The sequence below is a fragment of the Homarus americanus genome, unplaced genomic scaffold (assembly GCF_018991925.1).
Source record: "Homarus americanus isolate GMGI-L3 unplaced genomic scaffold, GMGI_Hamer_2.0 scaffold44003, whole genome shotgun sequence".
NCBI lineage: Eukaryota > Metazoa > Arthropoda > Malacostraca > Decapoda > Nephropidae > Homarus > Homarus americanus.
Window position 1 is genome coordinate 41,426 of NW_024721005.1, and position 17,341 is coordinate 58,766.

General features: G+C 36.9%; 1 protein-coding gene across 2 annotated transcripts; it reads right to left on the reverse strand.

Annotated features, from left to right (window-relative positions):
- Positions 1-5,211: 5,211 nt before the first annotated feature.
- LOC121861300 lies at positions 5,212-16,084 on the reverse strand. 2 transcript variants are annotated; one of them, XM_042358941.1, is made up of 4 exons: positions 15,928-16,084; positions 11,716-11,809; positions 9,330-9,473; positions 5,212-6,506 (listed from the first exon to the last, which is right to left on the reverse strand). In XM_042358941.1, the coding sequence occupies exons 2-4, from the start codon at positions 11,807-11,809 to the stop codon at positions 6,280-6,282; spliced, it is 465 nt and encodes a 154-aa protein (XP_042214875.1). In that variant the 5' UTR covers positions 15,928-16,084; the 3' UTR covers positions 5,212-6,279. The 2 variants fall into 2 exon arrangements, with proteins under 2 accessions (XP_042214875.1, XP_042214874.1); XM_042358940.1 differs by having other exon boundaries at positions 15,872-15,928.
- Positions 16,085-17,341: the final 1,257 nt, after the last annotated feature.

Consider the following 17,341-nt stretch of genomic DNA (forward strand, 5'->3'; position numbering starts at 1 on the left):
TGTTTGCTATTGTACGTAGTAAAAATTATGAATAAATGTAAAAGTGATCAGTGATTGGTTACTTAGTTCCCCATTGCTTAATTAATGGTTGGGCTTTGTTGTTTCATATTACTGTATATTATACTACGTACTATAGCAAACAAACGGCCTCGAGTTGCCAGCAGTGTTCGAAGAATCTTGAACGAGACTGTACATAGTGGATAAGTAGGTGTGGAAGAACTGATTTGAAGGATATAAAAATAGGTGGTGGATGAACAGAACCTATTTGATGGCATAAGAGGCATCTCACTCTCTCTCTCTCTCTCTCTCTCACAGAACTGGCTAGGAAGAAAATTCAAAATAATTTATGACTATTGAGAAATACAAAATAATAATGCCATGTGCAGAACACTTTTACCAGAGCCAATATTTCAGCCTGTTGGCAGAAACTCAGAAAGCCACACAAAAGAACTGTCAGTACCACCATTTTCAAAACACTTAAACAAATGATAAATTGCCTTGAGTCTGAACTACTGCCTCCTAGACTGCAGTTGATCAGGTTCAAGGTGACTAATGGAGCAATAGAACTTGCGTGTCATGAATTGTGTATGTAGAAGCCACTGGCCTATGCTTAACAGACAACACACAGCAGCACTTCTCCTATGTGACATCATGGCATACATGTGTCTTGAGTCAGCATGGTGACTGCCTGGATGAACTGTCACATGTATACTGCTCCAGTAAATGTGAAGAATAAATCAAAATAATTATAATAAATAAAAAAGAAAAAATACTGCATTACTATTTGACAATCATTTCACGGAACATACAGAACAGCTGCTCCCCCTTCCACTTCCTGGTCCCCCTCCCCTGCTATATATATATATATATATATATATATATATATATATATATATATATATATATATATATATATATATATATATATATATATATATATATATATATATATACAGTATATATATATATAGTACAGTAGTATTATAAAAGTTCACCATGCTGTATAGAAATAATTGTCACTGTACTGTACGCGTATCTGTGACTTACAATAAAAAAAATACCAGCAATTTTATCATATTAAAATTTACTAACTAATGTAACTAAGAGGCATTACAGATATAAATACAAAATGTAAACACATTTTTATAATAATTTTACCCACTGCTCAGATCTGCTTCATATGAAAGTTATGCTAATGCTAACTACTGTACATGGGCACAAAATAAAATGTCTGCCATCTATAAACTCACATGATAAAGATTTAGAAAAAACAACAATATTAGTGTACAGAAGGCATACTGAAATATGTAAAATACTAGTTAAATGCTGTATATACAGTTCAGTACTTAGTAACCTAACTGTGAAAAGCTAAATCTACATATCAATAAATCTTTTGTGATATGTTATACTGTACTGTGTGTACTGTATTAGCAAGATGTGTGTGTCACTCTAAGAAAGATCATGAATACAGTAGACCCGATATAATGCAATTTGATACAACAATTTCAATACAGTTGTACCCCGATTTACGCGGTCAATTGAACCCACAGGGTACCGCGGAAAGTGAAAACCGCGTAAAGTGAATAACAGAACATATGGGATTAATTCCAATAGAGACTGGCCCGACCCCCAAACTCCACTTTTTCCGACACAATACCTATGTTGTAGTAAAAATAACATCTAAATTTTATGATGGTATGCTCACACAATTAATATTTAAGAGAAATACAGTCGCCAGGTTAATGTCCATTCAAATAATGGACTCAAATCCCCCCCCTCTTCCCAGCTCACTAGCCCCTACCTCTGAGAAATGTGTGGGTGAAACCATTAGATTTTAACGTTTCGTAATAAATAATACCTCAGACTAAAGTTAGGATAATATAATTGACATTTCTGGATTCCTTGCAGGTCAGGGAATATTTTTAATGTAAACTTCATATATTTTGCACAAAAGATAAAATATTTGCTTTGTGTAAACCAACTTATTACATTAGATCTAAAATTTGTATGTCTAATGCAAAATCCATGATGTTTATATTCAAAATGATCATCATATTGTAAGAATTCCAGCAATGTAAATTATATTCTGGCCGGGTAATTTGTATGAATTTTATGAGCTAAATAAAAATAAAAAAAATTATACTTCACCGCGTATATGAGTAGATGCACCCCGGAAAGTGAAAGTCCGGTTCTGGCAAGGTACCGCGTCAATGAGAAATCGTAAATGAGAAATCGCGGAAAGTGAAACCGTGTAAAGCGGGTAATACAACATGACACCATAATCCCATTATCATAATTACACAGTATAAGCCCAAAGTTCATCACAAAACAAAAACAAAAATATGAAGAAATGTCAGAACTGGTGATAAATGTTGAGATTCACTTTGAAGCTTTTTTTGATTGTTTTCAATAAAACAAAAATCAGACAAAAAATATGAAAATGTTAAAAATGGTGTGAAACATCCAGAAATGTCAAGATTTAGTTCAAATGAGAGTTAATGAAAACAGTTGGGGGACAAAAAGAAAAAAAACTGACCAAAAATAAAGCATCAGAAATCACATCCACAGCTTTTTCCCGCCTTTTCAAAATGCCCTGATATATCCATTTTCACATTTAAACTAACACTTACGGTAGTTTGCCTCTTCTGTACATGACAACATTCCTATTGTACTGTACCGTATACTTGTTCACTGTTTTAAGTTTCTGTGCTCATGTGAATTTGATATTATTAGAGGCAATTTGGGGTAAAAAGAATTTGCATTTTGATAGTCCAGTTATTTAACATTATTTTAGATAATAACAGGTCTGCTTACCAATTATGAACATATTTAGTTTGAATAAATGAGCAGCTACACGAACATTTTCTATGAACCAATCAGCTATTTTTATAGAAAAGGGGCGTGGCTTATGTGCCAGGTTAGCGTGGAAATACTATACAGTAGTTCATATTCTGTTGCCATTGTACCAGGTTGTTTCCTTGCTCGCTACTGTTTTTGCATAAAGTTTGTGATGTGCATTACTGTACCAGGACACAATTAGTCAAGAATACAGTGTTAAGATGTAAAACAGTGATTATGTTATGTACTGTATACTGTACTGTACATTCTGTAAATGTGTAAGTATAGTACGTACATACAATACTGTACAACAGAGCGGACAATGTATGTCTACTGTGGGTTAGTGTGTAGAGGTGTATGTATAGTTTACAGTGTGTATACAACCCCTCCTTTATGGACTTAGATGGTACAGAACAAAGGCAGGCCATCATGTATCATTATACTGTATCACCATTTGGCCTGCCTGCATCACAAGCCCAAGACGACAGCATCTGCTGGTGAGTACAGTATATTGTATACAGTACTGTATTATATTTTGTTTAGTTACAATATTTTGTATGTGTACAATGATGTTTGCATAAATAAATACAGTTCTGTGAGATGCATAGTTTAGACTCTTGGAAAACTTTCCCCAGTACAGTACTCGATTTTTTCCGGGGAAGAGAATCTTCGTTTCAATATAGTACCTGGAGATCTCTCATTTCGAAAGAGCTCTGTACAAATTATTCTAGCTAACGGGGATATTACTGTGCTGCAATTCGATTTTACTCAATACAGTAATTTTCAAGTTATGTTGGGGTCTACTAGATTAATATATGTAATATAAGCATTTACATCAATATTCTTAGTAATTGATTTGCATCATAACATAAATGGATCTGTTTGAACATGATTGTCTTTACATACACACAACTGTGTGAGGGCAAAAGGAAAATGTTTGAGTTATAAATTGTAAAAAAAAATACTACATTATTAACATGAGATAAACCAAGATAATAAATTTATGTTTTCCTAGCATGAAAGCATGATGTTTGTTTCTTCATGAGGATTAATTTTTTAGTGTTAGCACTCAACCCCAACCCTTCTTAGATGTTAGCTGTCTCTTACAACATAGGGAATGCAAATTACATCCTCCAATATTCATATTAAGGAAAAATATATCTGCGTTGGTTTACTGTGAACCATGTTACAATAGTTCCACCCTATTTAGGTGGAAGTTGAGTAAAATTGAATGATAGATAACATACAGGTGTACTTGAATACACTGCGGAGTGCAAAGGCTACAGTACTGTACAGTACAGTATATAATTTGTAGTACAGTACTGTACTCTATTATGATAAATATATTAGGTATTAGATGAATGAAAGAGGTTTTCTTATAATACAGTAATTCCTCACAGTTTCAAAGTAAGTTTGGGAAAGGCAGGTCCAAAAACTTAAACACACTAAATTTATGGAGCGCTCCCTATTCAAATCCATTTAATATGAGACTAGGCTATTCATGCTCGCTCTTTGTGTAGAAGCCTTTCCTAGAGTGCTAAGGTAATGCAAAACTATAAACACTACACAATATGACTGTACAGAGATGACACAAGGACAACACATGGCAGGACAGGTCACTTGAATGGAAAAGCAGTGGCGGGGGGCATCACCACACTACATGTTACTTGTATAAGGTCACTGTGTTGGTAGATGGAGGTGGGTAATTACCCTACATTATGCACTCACGTGAGGTAACCAAGTGGGCACATGAAGGCAGGCAGCAATATTGCAACAAACTACTTATATGAGGCAACAATAGTGTCCTGTGCCTTTGAAATTTTAGAACATTTACAAAAAAGTCTGAAATTGTGAGGGGCTTAATGTATAACATAAATAAAATTTTTAAAAAAGTCTATCAACTTTACCATACTAAATACACTGAAACAAACACACCAAGAAACTTGACTCTTAAGTGTATGAGTTCACTCGCCTATAGTTGAACATGCAACATAACCCTGAATATCCTTTTTTCCCAGGTTAAAATTATTGGATCAAGACCTTTTATCAAACTCATCCAAGGACTTTAGGAGCCCAATATTTTTTTTATGTTTCTAGAAAATCCCTCTACCCCATATATAAAAAGATATGTCATGAACAAACTGGGGATATAATAACAATAATTAATTGTTGCTTCAAAAGTGAAATACTGAATTGAATTTCTACTTTGTCTAAAGATATATACACCATGTTTGTTCCAAGACATCAGCAGATATTTTACTCCTGTTCCTAACCCAGTACAGTAGTAGTTCCAACTTTAAGGGGATTCAAAAACTGTCAAAAACAGAACAACATTAAGAATAAATATCAAATCAAGAAACATAAAAGGCACTGTACCTTTGGAATGGATTTATTCATTGTTCTTAAGGGACTTAACCACATCCCAATCAATTCTTTTAAGGAATTTTGATTACAATGCTGAAAATATATGAGACTCAAAATTCAGTCTTTGGTGCAATACAGTACATCATTTTCCAGTTTAGTGTAGTCATTCTGTCAGATACATGAATATCTATATACTTCACCATCATACACCATGGCAAAACTGTGGTCTACTCCATCAATCTTGATACCTCAAATCCCATCCATCTTTTACTCTCCTCTTCTTCTCTTACTCACCATAGCCAGCTCTGCTGACTTAGCTCATGAGATGAATGTCTCAATGCTGCCTGTGGTACCCACTTTATACCTACTACCAATCCTGACAATGATGTACCTGCCACCTTTTGTCCTTCAGAATCCTCTTTCTTTGGTGCCTATCCCTCCCAGGTGTCCACTAAGATCTGTTTTAGCCATCACTCCTCCTGTAGTACCATCCTCTCTGTGGCCATCTTTGCTTGAATCTTCTGCCCCAGATGTCCTTCCTTCTACTAAGTGGTTGAATACCAGGTTACTTACTACTGGTAATTCTATTTGGGTTGTTTTTGTTTCTCCAAAAAAGAGAACTATGAGGGGCATAAATGAGTTAACCATTTCCAAGATTACAAAGGATATACAGTACTTGATGTGTGTAGTTTTACACAATATTCCCTTTCAATTTTTCAAAAGGTAATTCCAAGAAGTTAATGAAAGTTGTATACAGGTATTACTAAATTAAAAACTGACTTAATAATGATCTTGTAACTCCCAGGAAATGTTTGTGAAAAAAGCCAATGAAAGAGTTTTTCTGTGTTAAAGATTTTAAAGACACTAAATGATCTGGGGTGTGACACTCATGAACAATATAGATTTGCTTGGACAAGATGAAGTTCTTGTCATCAAAGTATAACGAAAAATATGATTACACTTTACCTATACTTACTTACATAATATACCATTATGCCATGACCCTCTTATTATGTACAAAGAACATGACAGAATATTTACATTTGTAGATCATATGAACCTGTACTGTACCTTCAACTATGGTGCTTTCAGAGAAGCTAAAGGATTATTAGCAAGTCCCCCAAGAAGAAAATTTATGTGAGAGAGATTACGGGCAGTCTGAGACAGTGAAGAGTGTGCAGACAGTGTGGAGGTTTGGGCAGCTGGGATGGTTGTGATAAGACGAGAAATGCGATTAGTCTGCTCTGTCAGAGGACCATGGATGCACTGTGTTAGGTTCCTCTCCAGCGATGCATTAGTCTCCCCTGTGAAGCATAAGTTTTTTAGAACAGTAACATTAAAGTAAAAAGAAAAAAGAAATGCAGGATTGAAGTACAGGGGGGTATAAAAATCCATCTTATGAAAGAGGAGAGGAAACAAGTGTTCTGTGAGAACACTGCCATGAAAAAACCTCTCTGTGCCATTCAAAGATAGCCATGTACACACACACACACACACACAGTAGTATAAACTAGGTGACCAAGGCTAGATAAAGAAAAAAATGCACAAGTCGAACTTTTCCCATACTTAACCCTTAAACGACAGTGATAGAAAGTATGTGATGAGAGCCTTTTGTCCCTCAAGACAAGGATCATCAATATATAGGAATCAAGATAAGTTTTAAGTTTGACACCTGATTTCTGCTCCAGTGATTTATTGTGAGACCCCTCAATGCCATAGTGATGCCTTGACATCCTAGAAAAATAAGTAAACTAACAATGGTAATCAGCGAGTGATGGTGAGCTAAAAGAATTGGTAATTTGCTATACCATAGTGACACTGACGAACTAGTCACCAGCATTGGAGAATTGCTTAGAGACCAGGAGGAAAGCGACATGGAATGTGAGGTAGAAGTGCTTCTCCATGTGTTACATATGTATACTGGGTAGGAGTGCATTATCAACATGTGCCTGAGGTGTTTGTAGTGTAGGAGAATAAAGAAGTGTCGATGAATATGATAGCAAAATCATTGTGGAAAAACAATGGTACAACACCTTTGTGAATGAACTTTTGTTTATTTTTGCCCTTACCATCTGTGTCAGGGAAGTACATGGACCGGGACAAGTACCGGCAGCATTGGTACGAATCAAATCCACATTTCTCGTAAGTCTACCCCTATCAAATCTCAGTCTCCATTATAGTTTTATAAAATGGATATTATAAAAAATATTTAATGAACCCTCGAAGATCTGGACTAAAAGGGGGGACCAATTGTCCGAATCTCCCGGTGAATATACAGTACTAAATGTATAAAAACGATAAATAATGATATAAAAAACACCAAAAATACAGTACTGTACATACTATCCCGACCACTGGGGTTAGTTATTCATACTTTTTCCTGTGAAAAAGCCATAATTTTGAGCAACATATTACTGTACTCATTCGTACTCAAATGTACTACAGTACACTAAAGGACTCCACACACTCACCATAAATGGTGTGTGTGTGTGTGTGTATGTGTGTGTGTGTGCAATTGATTAAAAAATTAAGAAAATAGTACATACATCTACCTAAAATTCAGAGTTAAAAATACTTTATACCTTATGATAATTACCAGCATTTTTTATTTTGGGGGGCACTCTCTGAATGTAAGATTGAGTGTGTATGTAACTACTTTACACATATCTACCCAAAATTTCAAAAATTTTGAGTTAAAAAATAACCATAACATAACAGAGGTCACAGGTGGGGTATGGTTGGAAATATCTCTGTTTTGCCTGGGAATTACTTGGTACTCATTTAAAATAGGACTTATAGGAGAGTATCCATAAAGTCAAAAATCCTAACCTGAGTTATCTGTAACTCAGGGAGTGTCTGTACTGTATTTTTTGTATCATCGAAGATGTTATATATTAATGATGAATTGTACACCACAAGAGGTTGATAATATGAAAATATAATAATAAATGAATAATAAAAATAAGTCCAAAACTGGCCCAAGTGGCAATGCCTCGATCCCCTCCTACCTCCCACCTGGTCACATATGCTGCACAGTAGTGTATCTTCCTTCTCATTGTCCGTGACTCTCGTTAGGCATACAGGAAGTTTGATTATGCCACTGTATTCAGTGAGCAGATTTTGTCCTTTTCATAAGAATTTTTTTTAATTTACCCGTTTTTTAATCTAATATTTCCCCATCAGAGCAAATAGTCTATGTATAAATTCCTGCTGTTTAAGGGCTAAGGTAGGATATTCAATTAACCAACTTGTATTCAGTTTAATGACCAAAATTCTCAGTGAATCAGCTTCGCTGTCATTTGTGGAGTTAGGCTAGACATCCTTGTTCATTGGCTTAGTGGACAGCCAGGCTAGTGAACTTACAGACTCACTTTCTATACATACTTTGAGGTAAAGTCAGTGACAAGCAGACCCAACCCAGCTAACCAGCACAGGTCCAGTATCACCTGTACATTTGTGCTGTCAATAGCTCTCTTTCATCAATCAAAAAGAACTGTGGATTCTAACCTGGTGTGCTGACCTTATGGGATCTCCAAACAAATGTAAAAGTGAAGGTATTAAGCACTAGTGCAAAAAAGAAAACTGTTTTGCATCAAATATCATTTGTCTCTGAAGATACTTGTAGATACATACACCCATCAATTGCCTGAACCCTCCATTTCATCCTACCCATTCATCTTTTAACACTTCATTTCCAATTAACATACAGTATATGAATAGAGAACCAATCAATCAGTCAGAGCACCATCCACATATCTGGGGGTTGGCAACCACACTCCTCCACTCTACATGTTCTTGGGCTGTTTTTACCAATCCTCCAAGGTTTTGTATCTCCCTGGGGTCCCAATGGACTTATATTGCACTGATCTTCCTAATTTGGGCCCATTGGGTGTGATGGGGTGGTGGAGATGACTGGTATACCTACTGGGTTAATACATCACCCTGGGCTGAATGGTTAGTGGCTGTCTTAGGACAAAGAATTACCCCACTTTCAGGTTTTATTATGATCTTCCCTAGCAATATATGTACAGTTGCCAGCAAAAGTCCTCCCACAAACTTACCACACAGGGTTGTGGGAGAACTTTTGCTGGCAACTGTACATGGTAAAAAAAAAATAATAACCTTACAAAGTTTGTGGTGAAGTAAAGAATGATGAGTTCTTCTGACTTGTTGCTGGTAATGTTGTTGCTGTTGTTGTTTCAGTTGTTTCTTCTCAACATACTGCTTCACAGTGCAACCTTCTGGCGTAGGCGCTCCTGGCTTTTGATTCACTGCGGGAAATAAGTAAAGCCATAACTACACCTCACATTTCTAACAGTCTTTATGCTGTTTCCCATAATTATATAAGGCGAGAACCTCCATACAAGAAGGGTTAGCAAGTCTTTTGAACCTTAAAATGAGTGACTTGTTCTGTAAACACTAAAACAGATGGCGCCTTTTTGCCTTACCTGACCACAAGATCAACCTTGCATCTTATGAGGTGGAAAAATTTATTCATCCTCTGAAAAAAATGAAGGTATGATCCTGAAATCCTGATTTCTAACTGAGCTGAGATAAGACAATTTGTGTAGTCAGCAAGTCTACTTGTGACTAAGAATCCAAAAATTAGAAAGTCTTTCACCTTCACACTAGATTCCAATAATGGAGATACTTGATATAAAGATATCTTGATAAGCAAGAAGCCTTGAGTCTTTTCAACAACTAAGCACTAGTGAGCTTCTTGGTCCTTGATTGTTTGACACACAAAACCAGGAGAGGGGGACCCAATTGGAGTAGGAGGGACCCAAGTCATTCTATCCCAGCTCAGTCAGAAAAGAGGATTTCAGGATCAATCTCTCATATCTAACCTACAAGTACACTACCCATGCAGCTCAGCACCCCAATCTGGGAGTCACTACCAGTAACTGAATCACAATTAGGTAGCAGAATGTTTAAGGGGTGTTTTTACCAATCCTAATAGAATTTGTATATCACTGGGGTTCCATCTCAATACAGTATTGTACTATATTAAATAAATGGATCAGCTGAGATTATTGATTTTGCAGTCATCTTTCATTGTATACTGTACAGGCACTTTCACCTGATTTTTTTTCTTCTCATATTTATCCATAGTGTAATGGAGAAGTAGCTGGAAACTCAGAAACAGTTACAAAATACTGAGAGCATCGGTGACATGCTAATGGTGACTAAATTGACTAATGCAATTAAGGTGGAATGTACTGTTCAAGCTGATTTCAATGAGAACTACAAGTGCCTGAAGCTGTTAGATCAGGTTGAGAAAGTTGTGGAAAGAGTGCAACTACATGGAAAATATGTAGGGAAGGAGGGAAGGCTGTATTCATATGTGTAGACTTGGAGAAAGCATTTGACAGAATACCACATAAGGTATTACAGTGGGTAATGAGAAAGTTATGGGTCAAGTAGTGTCTTGTTTGAGTGGTCATGGCAATCCAGTATATGAGGGCTAAAAAACCACTGAGAGTAAATGGTGAGGAAAGTGAGGAATCTGAGGTTAAAGTAGGGATCCATCAAGGGTTGTCTTGAGCCTCTTTCTGGTTTTCATGATGCTAGAGGTGCTATCAACAGGCCTGCCCTGGGAGTTATTTACAATGATGGCTTAAGGTGGATAATATTCAGGAGGCAGTGAAAAATAAAAGCACAATATTGATTAATGGCATGAGTGAGGGATTCATGGTGAAAATTGGAAAATGGCCATTTCCTGACTGTAAGAAAGGTGTTGGATATACAAGAGGTGCACTGGTGTAAACAACACAATGCAGGATGTTGTTGACTTTAAGTGTTTTGTATACAAAGTATACAGCACAGTTAAATCATGAGGCCTTACCAAGGTTAGAGAAACTCAACACAGGGGATACAGTATATCCTGAACTGTATCAATGAACTCTGCTACCAAGGTGACATGATCAGTGTTGAAAGGGTGCTGAAGCGAGCTCAGTTGCAAGAGTCAGATGTGACTGATAGAAGTCTAGTAAGTTGCTGCTTTTAATGACAGTAAAAGGACCTTCTTTCTCTCCATGTGAAAGGAAAGATGTATGCAACTGGCATGAGAAGTGTGATATTGTATGGCAGTAAAACATGGGCAGTTAAAGAGGATAACATACAAAGGTTTGAGTAAACTGAAATAAGAATGGTAAGGTGGATGTGTAATGTGGCACTGAAATATATGAATCCCTGTTCAGAGATAAGAGAGAAGCTGGGGGTACTGGTAATGTTTTGCATATAGTGAAACCTCCACATAATGGACTTCTCTCCCCCATATAATCCATTAGATGGGAGCTTCACATCTAACAGACCTTAGATATAACAAACTTTCATCTCTATATAGTTCGTTAGATGGAGGTTTCACATCAAAAGGAACCTCAATAGAGGTTTTACTATCGAGGTAGTTAGAGCTGGTTTGGGCATGTGGGAAGAATGGAGGAGATCAATTAAGTATGATAAAGTGTTTCTATTTGTCATGTGTGTGTGTGATAACATTCTTTATTGTCTTACCAAGCTGACCCCTGGCCATGGCTGCACAAAACTCCTCCTCTTCATCTGACTCGGATGCTTCCCCACACACAATGATCCCCTGCACTCCACTCATCTGCAGGAAAGATTAAACCATTGTCTTGGCAAGTCATATACTGTAATCCGAAGTGATAAATGTAAATTATGGTGCAAATTAATACTGGCAGGAGCAAAGTTTTGGTGTACTACAAAAGATAACATTAACTTACATGAAAAAGAACTGGAGGCAATGCGTGAATAAAAGTGTTTAGAGTCAGTTTATGAGACTGTCAATGAATTGACAAAAGAAAATAAATTTGCATGGAGGAGCTCAACAGTCTGTGTGGATAGGGACACAACTTCAACAATGCAATAATTTAAGGTTTGAATTGAGTAATTATTAAATTATCCATGTCAATGGCACACCAATCTTTTTACATTGAATCAAGGATTGACCCAGGAAATCCCATTTTAAAGTCTAGCTAGGACAAGAGACTTATGCATGTACCCATTAAGTGTACACCAACACTGAAAGGTGGCACTGATGAAATAAGTAGTGCAACTCTCCTTTTCAACAGTAGCCCTCAGAGATGGGTCTGGGAGGCAAATGACACACCTCCAGGATGAGAGCTAAGTGAGTCTTGATGCTTCAGCAGCCTGCATTTGTGGACCCTCCCTTGTGCTACTCTTCACTCCAGCTGAACTCAAATATAAAATCGAAGGAAGGAGGTAGGTTTCCAAGTCTGCTTTTTCTATATCAGCAATAAAATGGGATTCCAATAATCAGTTATATTATTTGTTTAAGAATACTCATACAGTATATCTAAAAACTAGCTTCACAAAAGAAAAGGTGGCAAAATATATCTAATGCTACTAAACACCAGCATCTCATATGGGAGGTAACTAAAACCTACAATAAGAGATTATGCCACAAAACATTCCAGCACTACCTCCTTGACACAGATCACCACCAAAGACCTGGAACTATTATTAATTTTTATACATGGAAATAGATAAAAAATGGTGTATTGCTGTTTGGTTGCAAATATACCAGTACTGTATATATATTTTATTTTAGTAATTTTGACTTTTTGAAGTTACAGGTACTTAGGAAAATACAATTTGGAGGGATTTAAGTTCACTTGAACAAGTTCATGGGATATAAAGTTGACTTTTTACTCATGTAATTACTGTATGTCTTATCAATCAGCGGAAGTCAGACAGTCACATGATACAGCTGCGCATGCCCAAGCTTTTGAATTTGAATTGGTCAATCGTAAGATGTCTTCCATATATGAAAGGTGTTCGCTGTTAGAATGGCAAACCATTCAAGGTGTTTTAGAAAAAAAAACACCATTACAACTAACATCTTCAAGGCCCATGGTGAGCTCGCTGTGCTCACCATGTTTCCCCACCCTCTTTTAATATTCCTGGATCTGCCCCTGCTTATTGACAGTTCATAGAAACATCAACATAATGTGATCACTTGCTTTGCTTGAGCTCAACCAAAGCAGATGGAATTATTACTGTAAATATTTTGAATAATAAAACAGCATCAACCAGTGTATGATTTCTTCATATACAGTATACCATAGGCTCACTTGATGAATGAACTGTACCTTCCCTAAATTACCCTGGCTGGGCCCTGGGTGAAATCCCACTTGGACAATCATCTGTTTTATGTGATTTTTATAATTTTTAGTTACATACTCAGGTAATTTATGAGGAAACCGTTACCACCAGGAGTTTTCGATTTATTTCATATTTCCCTCAGATGTTCTTGTCATTATATAGTAAGTATTTTAAAAGTGGCAGCAACTTTTTATTTGAATTATAATTTTTTTTAGGTAAATTTCCTGATTAACACCCAACTTCCTTTGAAGCATAAAATTTTCTTTTTTCAAAGGTTTTTGGTGTGATTCATTTGATTCTAACTCACTCTCACAGAAATGAAAGAAATCTATCATGATCTTGTTTACCAAGACCTGATACACTGTCACACACTATGGGGGACCTCTGGCTCTTCAAAAACACAATCTCTGGTTACTGCACAAAAAAGAGTTGTACGGACAATGACCTACTTGAAAAAACAGATCACACAAATGAAAAATTTGCTATATTGAAAATGTTAAAATTCGAAGAAATTAACACCTTCTACTGTGCCATCTTTGTTTACAAATCTATCAATCACTTGCTTGGCAATAATTATTTCCAGTTCCGGAATAATCAGAGATACAACTTAAGGCACCCAGAGCTACTAAGACCACCCCCTATGCGCTCCTCTCAGTCCCAGACCTCCATAAAATATCACGGTATGAAGGTGTGGAACAACTTACCCCCACCCATCCAAGCAAAGACTACGCTCCCTTGCTTTAAATTATCTCTTAAAAAATATCTATTGTCTAAGTATTAATATTTCTTGTAACACCTACTATATTTACAGTACCTGCTTTTATTGTACCATCAAAACCGTTTTATCGGAAATAAATAATTGCCAACTAGACATAATCCTGACAGCTCTGTCCTCTTGTTCAACCTTATTACTGTATAACCCATGTTGTACTGCTCCCCCATTATACTTATGTTTTTCAATTCCACTGTAATTTATGTATATACGTATAAATAAATAAAAAATACAGTAAACTAAAAAATAAATAAATAAATAAATAAATAAATAAAATTAATAAATATTGAAGGGATAACCGTGGAAACATTATGAGATGTTCTTATTACCACCATGCTATTGTACTATTCCAGATGATACTAAATGTTACATAATACTTCCTTGAGATAAATGTATAGTATATATCAGGTGCCTAAAAGAGAGCTCAGGTTCTCAACTGGCTCAGCCATGTTAATATTGTTATTACTATCCACTCCGTATCTGTGTTTTTCTGGCTAAATAAACTGTTTCAATTCAATTCAATTCAATTTCTGTCGGAAATCACTCGTTTCTAAGTTATAACCCCCTAACCTAACCTAACCTTATCGAGAATTAACCATTGTTCTGCCTACCGTTTACTCTGATGAAGGCCCGGGCTGAGGATGAGGACCGTGTTCGTCTTCAGAGGCAGGGATAAGAGGTAGCTATCACACTCAGTCGCCTCCCAAAATAATTGCTTTAAAAAAATCAATATTTCGACAAGTAATTTCCAACAGATGTTTATAGAAGAAGAGTTGCTTAGAACTGCAAAAGGTAAGTGGTAGGGCCATTAGCATTGTTGTGCATGACTTAGGTGTTAATACGGAAAAATACCCTTTTCTTAGTTTTTAGTTTTCTCTAATATCATAAATCAGCTATAGTGGGCAGGGCATGAATGATGAGGGAATTTTTTGGGTAAAACATGGTGAAAACTGTTCATATGACACTAAAATTATGTCTCTATGTGCTTTGTATGTAAAGAAATTACTTAGTTACCGTAAATACTCCTCCCAAAAATCTGCCGTCATCACAGCCATCCGTTTGTTCACAACCTACTCCCTCAATCTGAGTGCACTCTCACATCCACAAAAAAAAGTAAATTACACCATGAAGTTTGATCAAAGTTGTGTTCATTGGTAGCAGACATCAAAATAATTCATTTCTGTTTAATAAGGCGGGTCTACTCGTGGCTAGGAAATTAGGTAAGTTAGATAGGATTCTTTGGGATGTTAGGCTAGGTTCTATACGGTTCTAGTAAATGTCGCTTCTTAAAATACTTACTACGGTATAATAAAAACAACTGTGGATAAAATGAATGAAATCGAACACCTCCTCTGGTGGTAGAGGTGTTCTCATACATCACCTATGATCAGGTTAGGTTGTTAGGTTACATTAAATAGCATAAAACAGACAATCGTCCAAGTGGGATGTAATCGGGAATCCAGGAAACAAAAGGCACGAAAAAAAACGGGAGCTGGACAACTCGTACCCAAGCAAATGTACCCTTCAGAACATGTCAACTCGTCCCCAATTTACGAGACAGTTCGCATATATATATATATATATATATATATATATATATATATATATATATATATATATATATATATATATATATATATATATATATATATATATATATATAGTGTTGTTGTCAATGTGTACAAGTCATGACTTTATATCAGTTCACCATAATCGGGCCTGGCCCTGCCATCAGTCGTGCTCACAAGAACTTACAACACTTATACCCATGAATCATGATCCTGGTCACTGCTCACTTGCAATATCATTACCTTTTTTCAGTCTTGACTTGTAGTGACTTTACAGTGAAGATGTATATGGGTCATGCAGAGGTTAACCATCGTGCCGTAGACAATGTTAACAAATTATCATGACCAAGACAGCCCAATTTTTGTCTTGTCTACTTAAGCAGACAAGACTGACCTTGTAAGCTAAACTTTCTATGATACTTTTGGTTAACTTAATTTATTTAAATCTGCGTGGTTCATATTGTCAGAAAAAGAATATTTCCTCAATTAAGTTCAAATATTTTTTTAACATTAATCATTTTACGGGGAAGCTATAGTAAACATTAGCGTTCGTGACTTATTGATCCGCTTACCACGAACTCTTAAGCTCAGCCAAAGTAAATATTTCTTGGGTTTAGCTTTAGAAAGGTAACGTAATGCGCTCCGATTAATTATTGTTCTGTTCAACTTGCTTTCCCTAGATGATAATAATAATAATAATAATAATAATACTGATAATAATAATAACAATTATTTTACTTTTATCCTCTTCGCCACTGATCGGCTCGTTAGCCGCTTGGGCGGTTGGTTACGTTGTAGTGGATTTCTCCCCTACAAACGCTGTTTGTCGCTGCGTAGCCGACCCCATGAATTCCTCTGTGTATGCCTCGCGGTCTAGGTCAACCAGCGCCGCCCACGGAGCAGGGGTCAACTACGAAGCCACGCCAACCCCCGCTATTTAAGACCTGACCTCGTGGTGATATCCCTCTTTCTACCTACACCAACCAGCCAGCAACACCTCCTCCTCCTCCGCCTGCCTGGCGGCCCTCGCTCCCGCCGGCGAGCATGGCGACCCACAAGCTGTCCTCCTCTGAGCATCCTCACCAACCAGCTCTCTCTACATCACGCTTGTAACCATGCTGCCTTCCCAGCACCAAGCTGCATTGTACATCCAATACAACATGTATACAGAAAGCACATTGTGAGTTTCCTTTCTCCAACCCATCCTGAGTGTGAACACAAACATCCCGTACCCCACAACGTCTCTGTTACGCACTGTTGGCAAGTACTGGGTAAGTGAGCATGCACTGGCTCCTGAATGTATCGGAAGTGCCGAACCTGCTCCAGTCATAGTCCAGTGTTGATCATGACTGGTCTTGAAACAGTTCACTGAGTAGTGCCCTTTGAGATGTTTATAACTTTATACACCTCAATTAGGTTGTGGGGTGTGGGATGTTTGGGTTCACACTCAGGATGGGATGGAGAAAGGAAACTCACAATGTGCTCTCTGTATACATGTTGTATTGGATGTACAATGCAGCTTGGTGCTGGGGAGGCAGCATGGTTACAAGTGTGATGTAGAGAGAGCTGGTTGGTGAGGGTGCTCAGAGGAGGACAGTTTATGGGTCGCCATGCTCGCCGGCGGGAGCGAGGGCCGCCAGGCAGCGGCGGAGGAGGT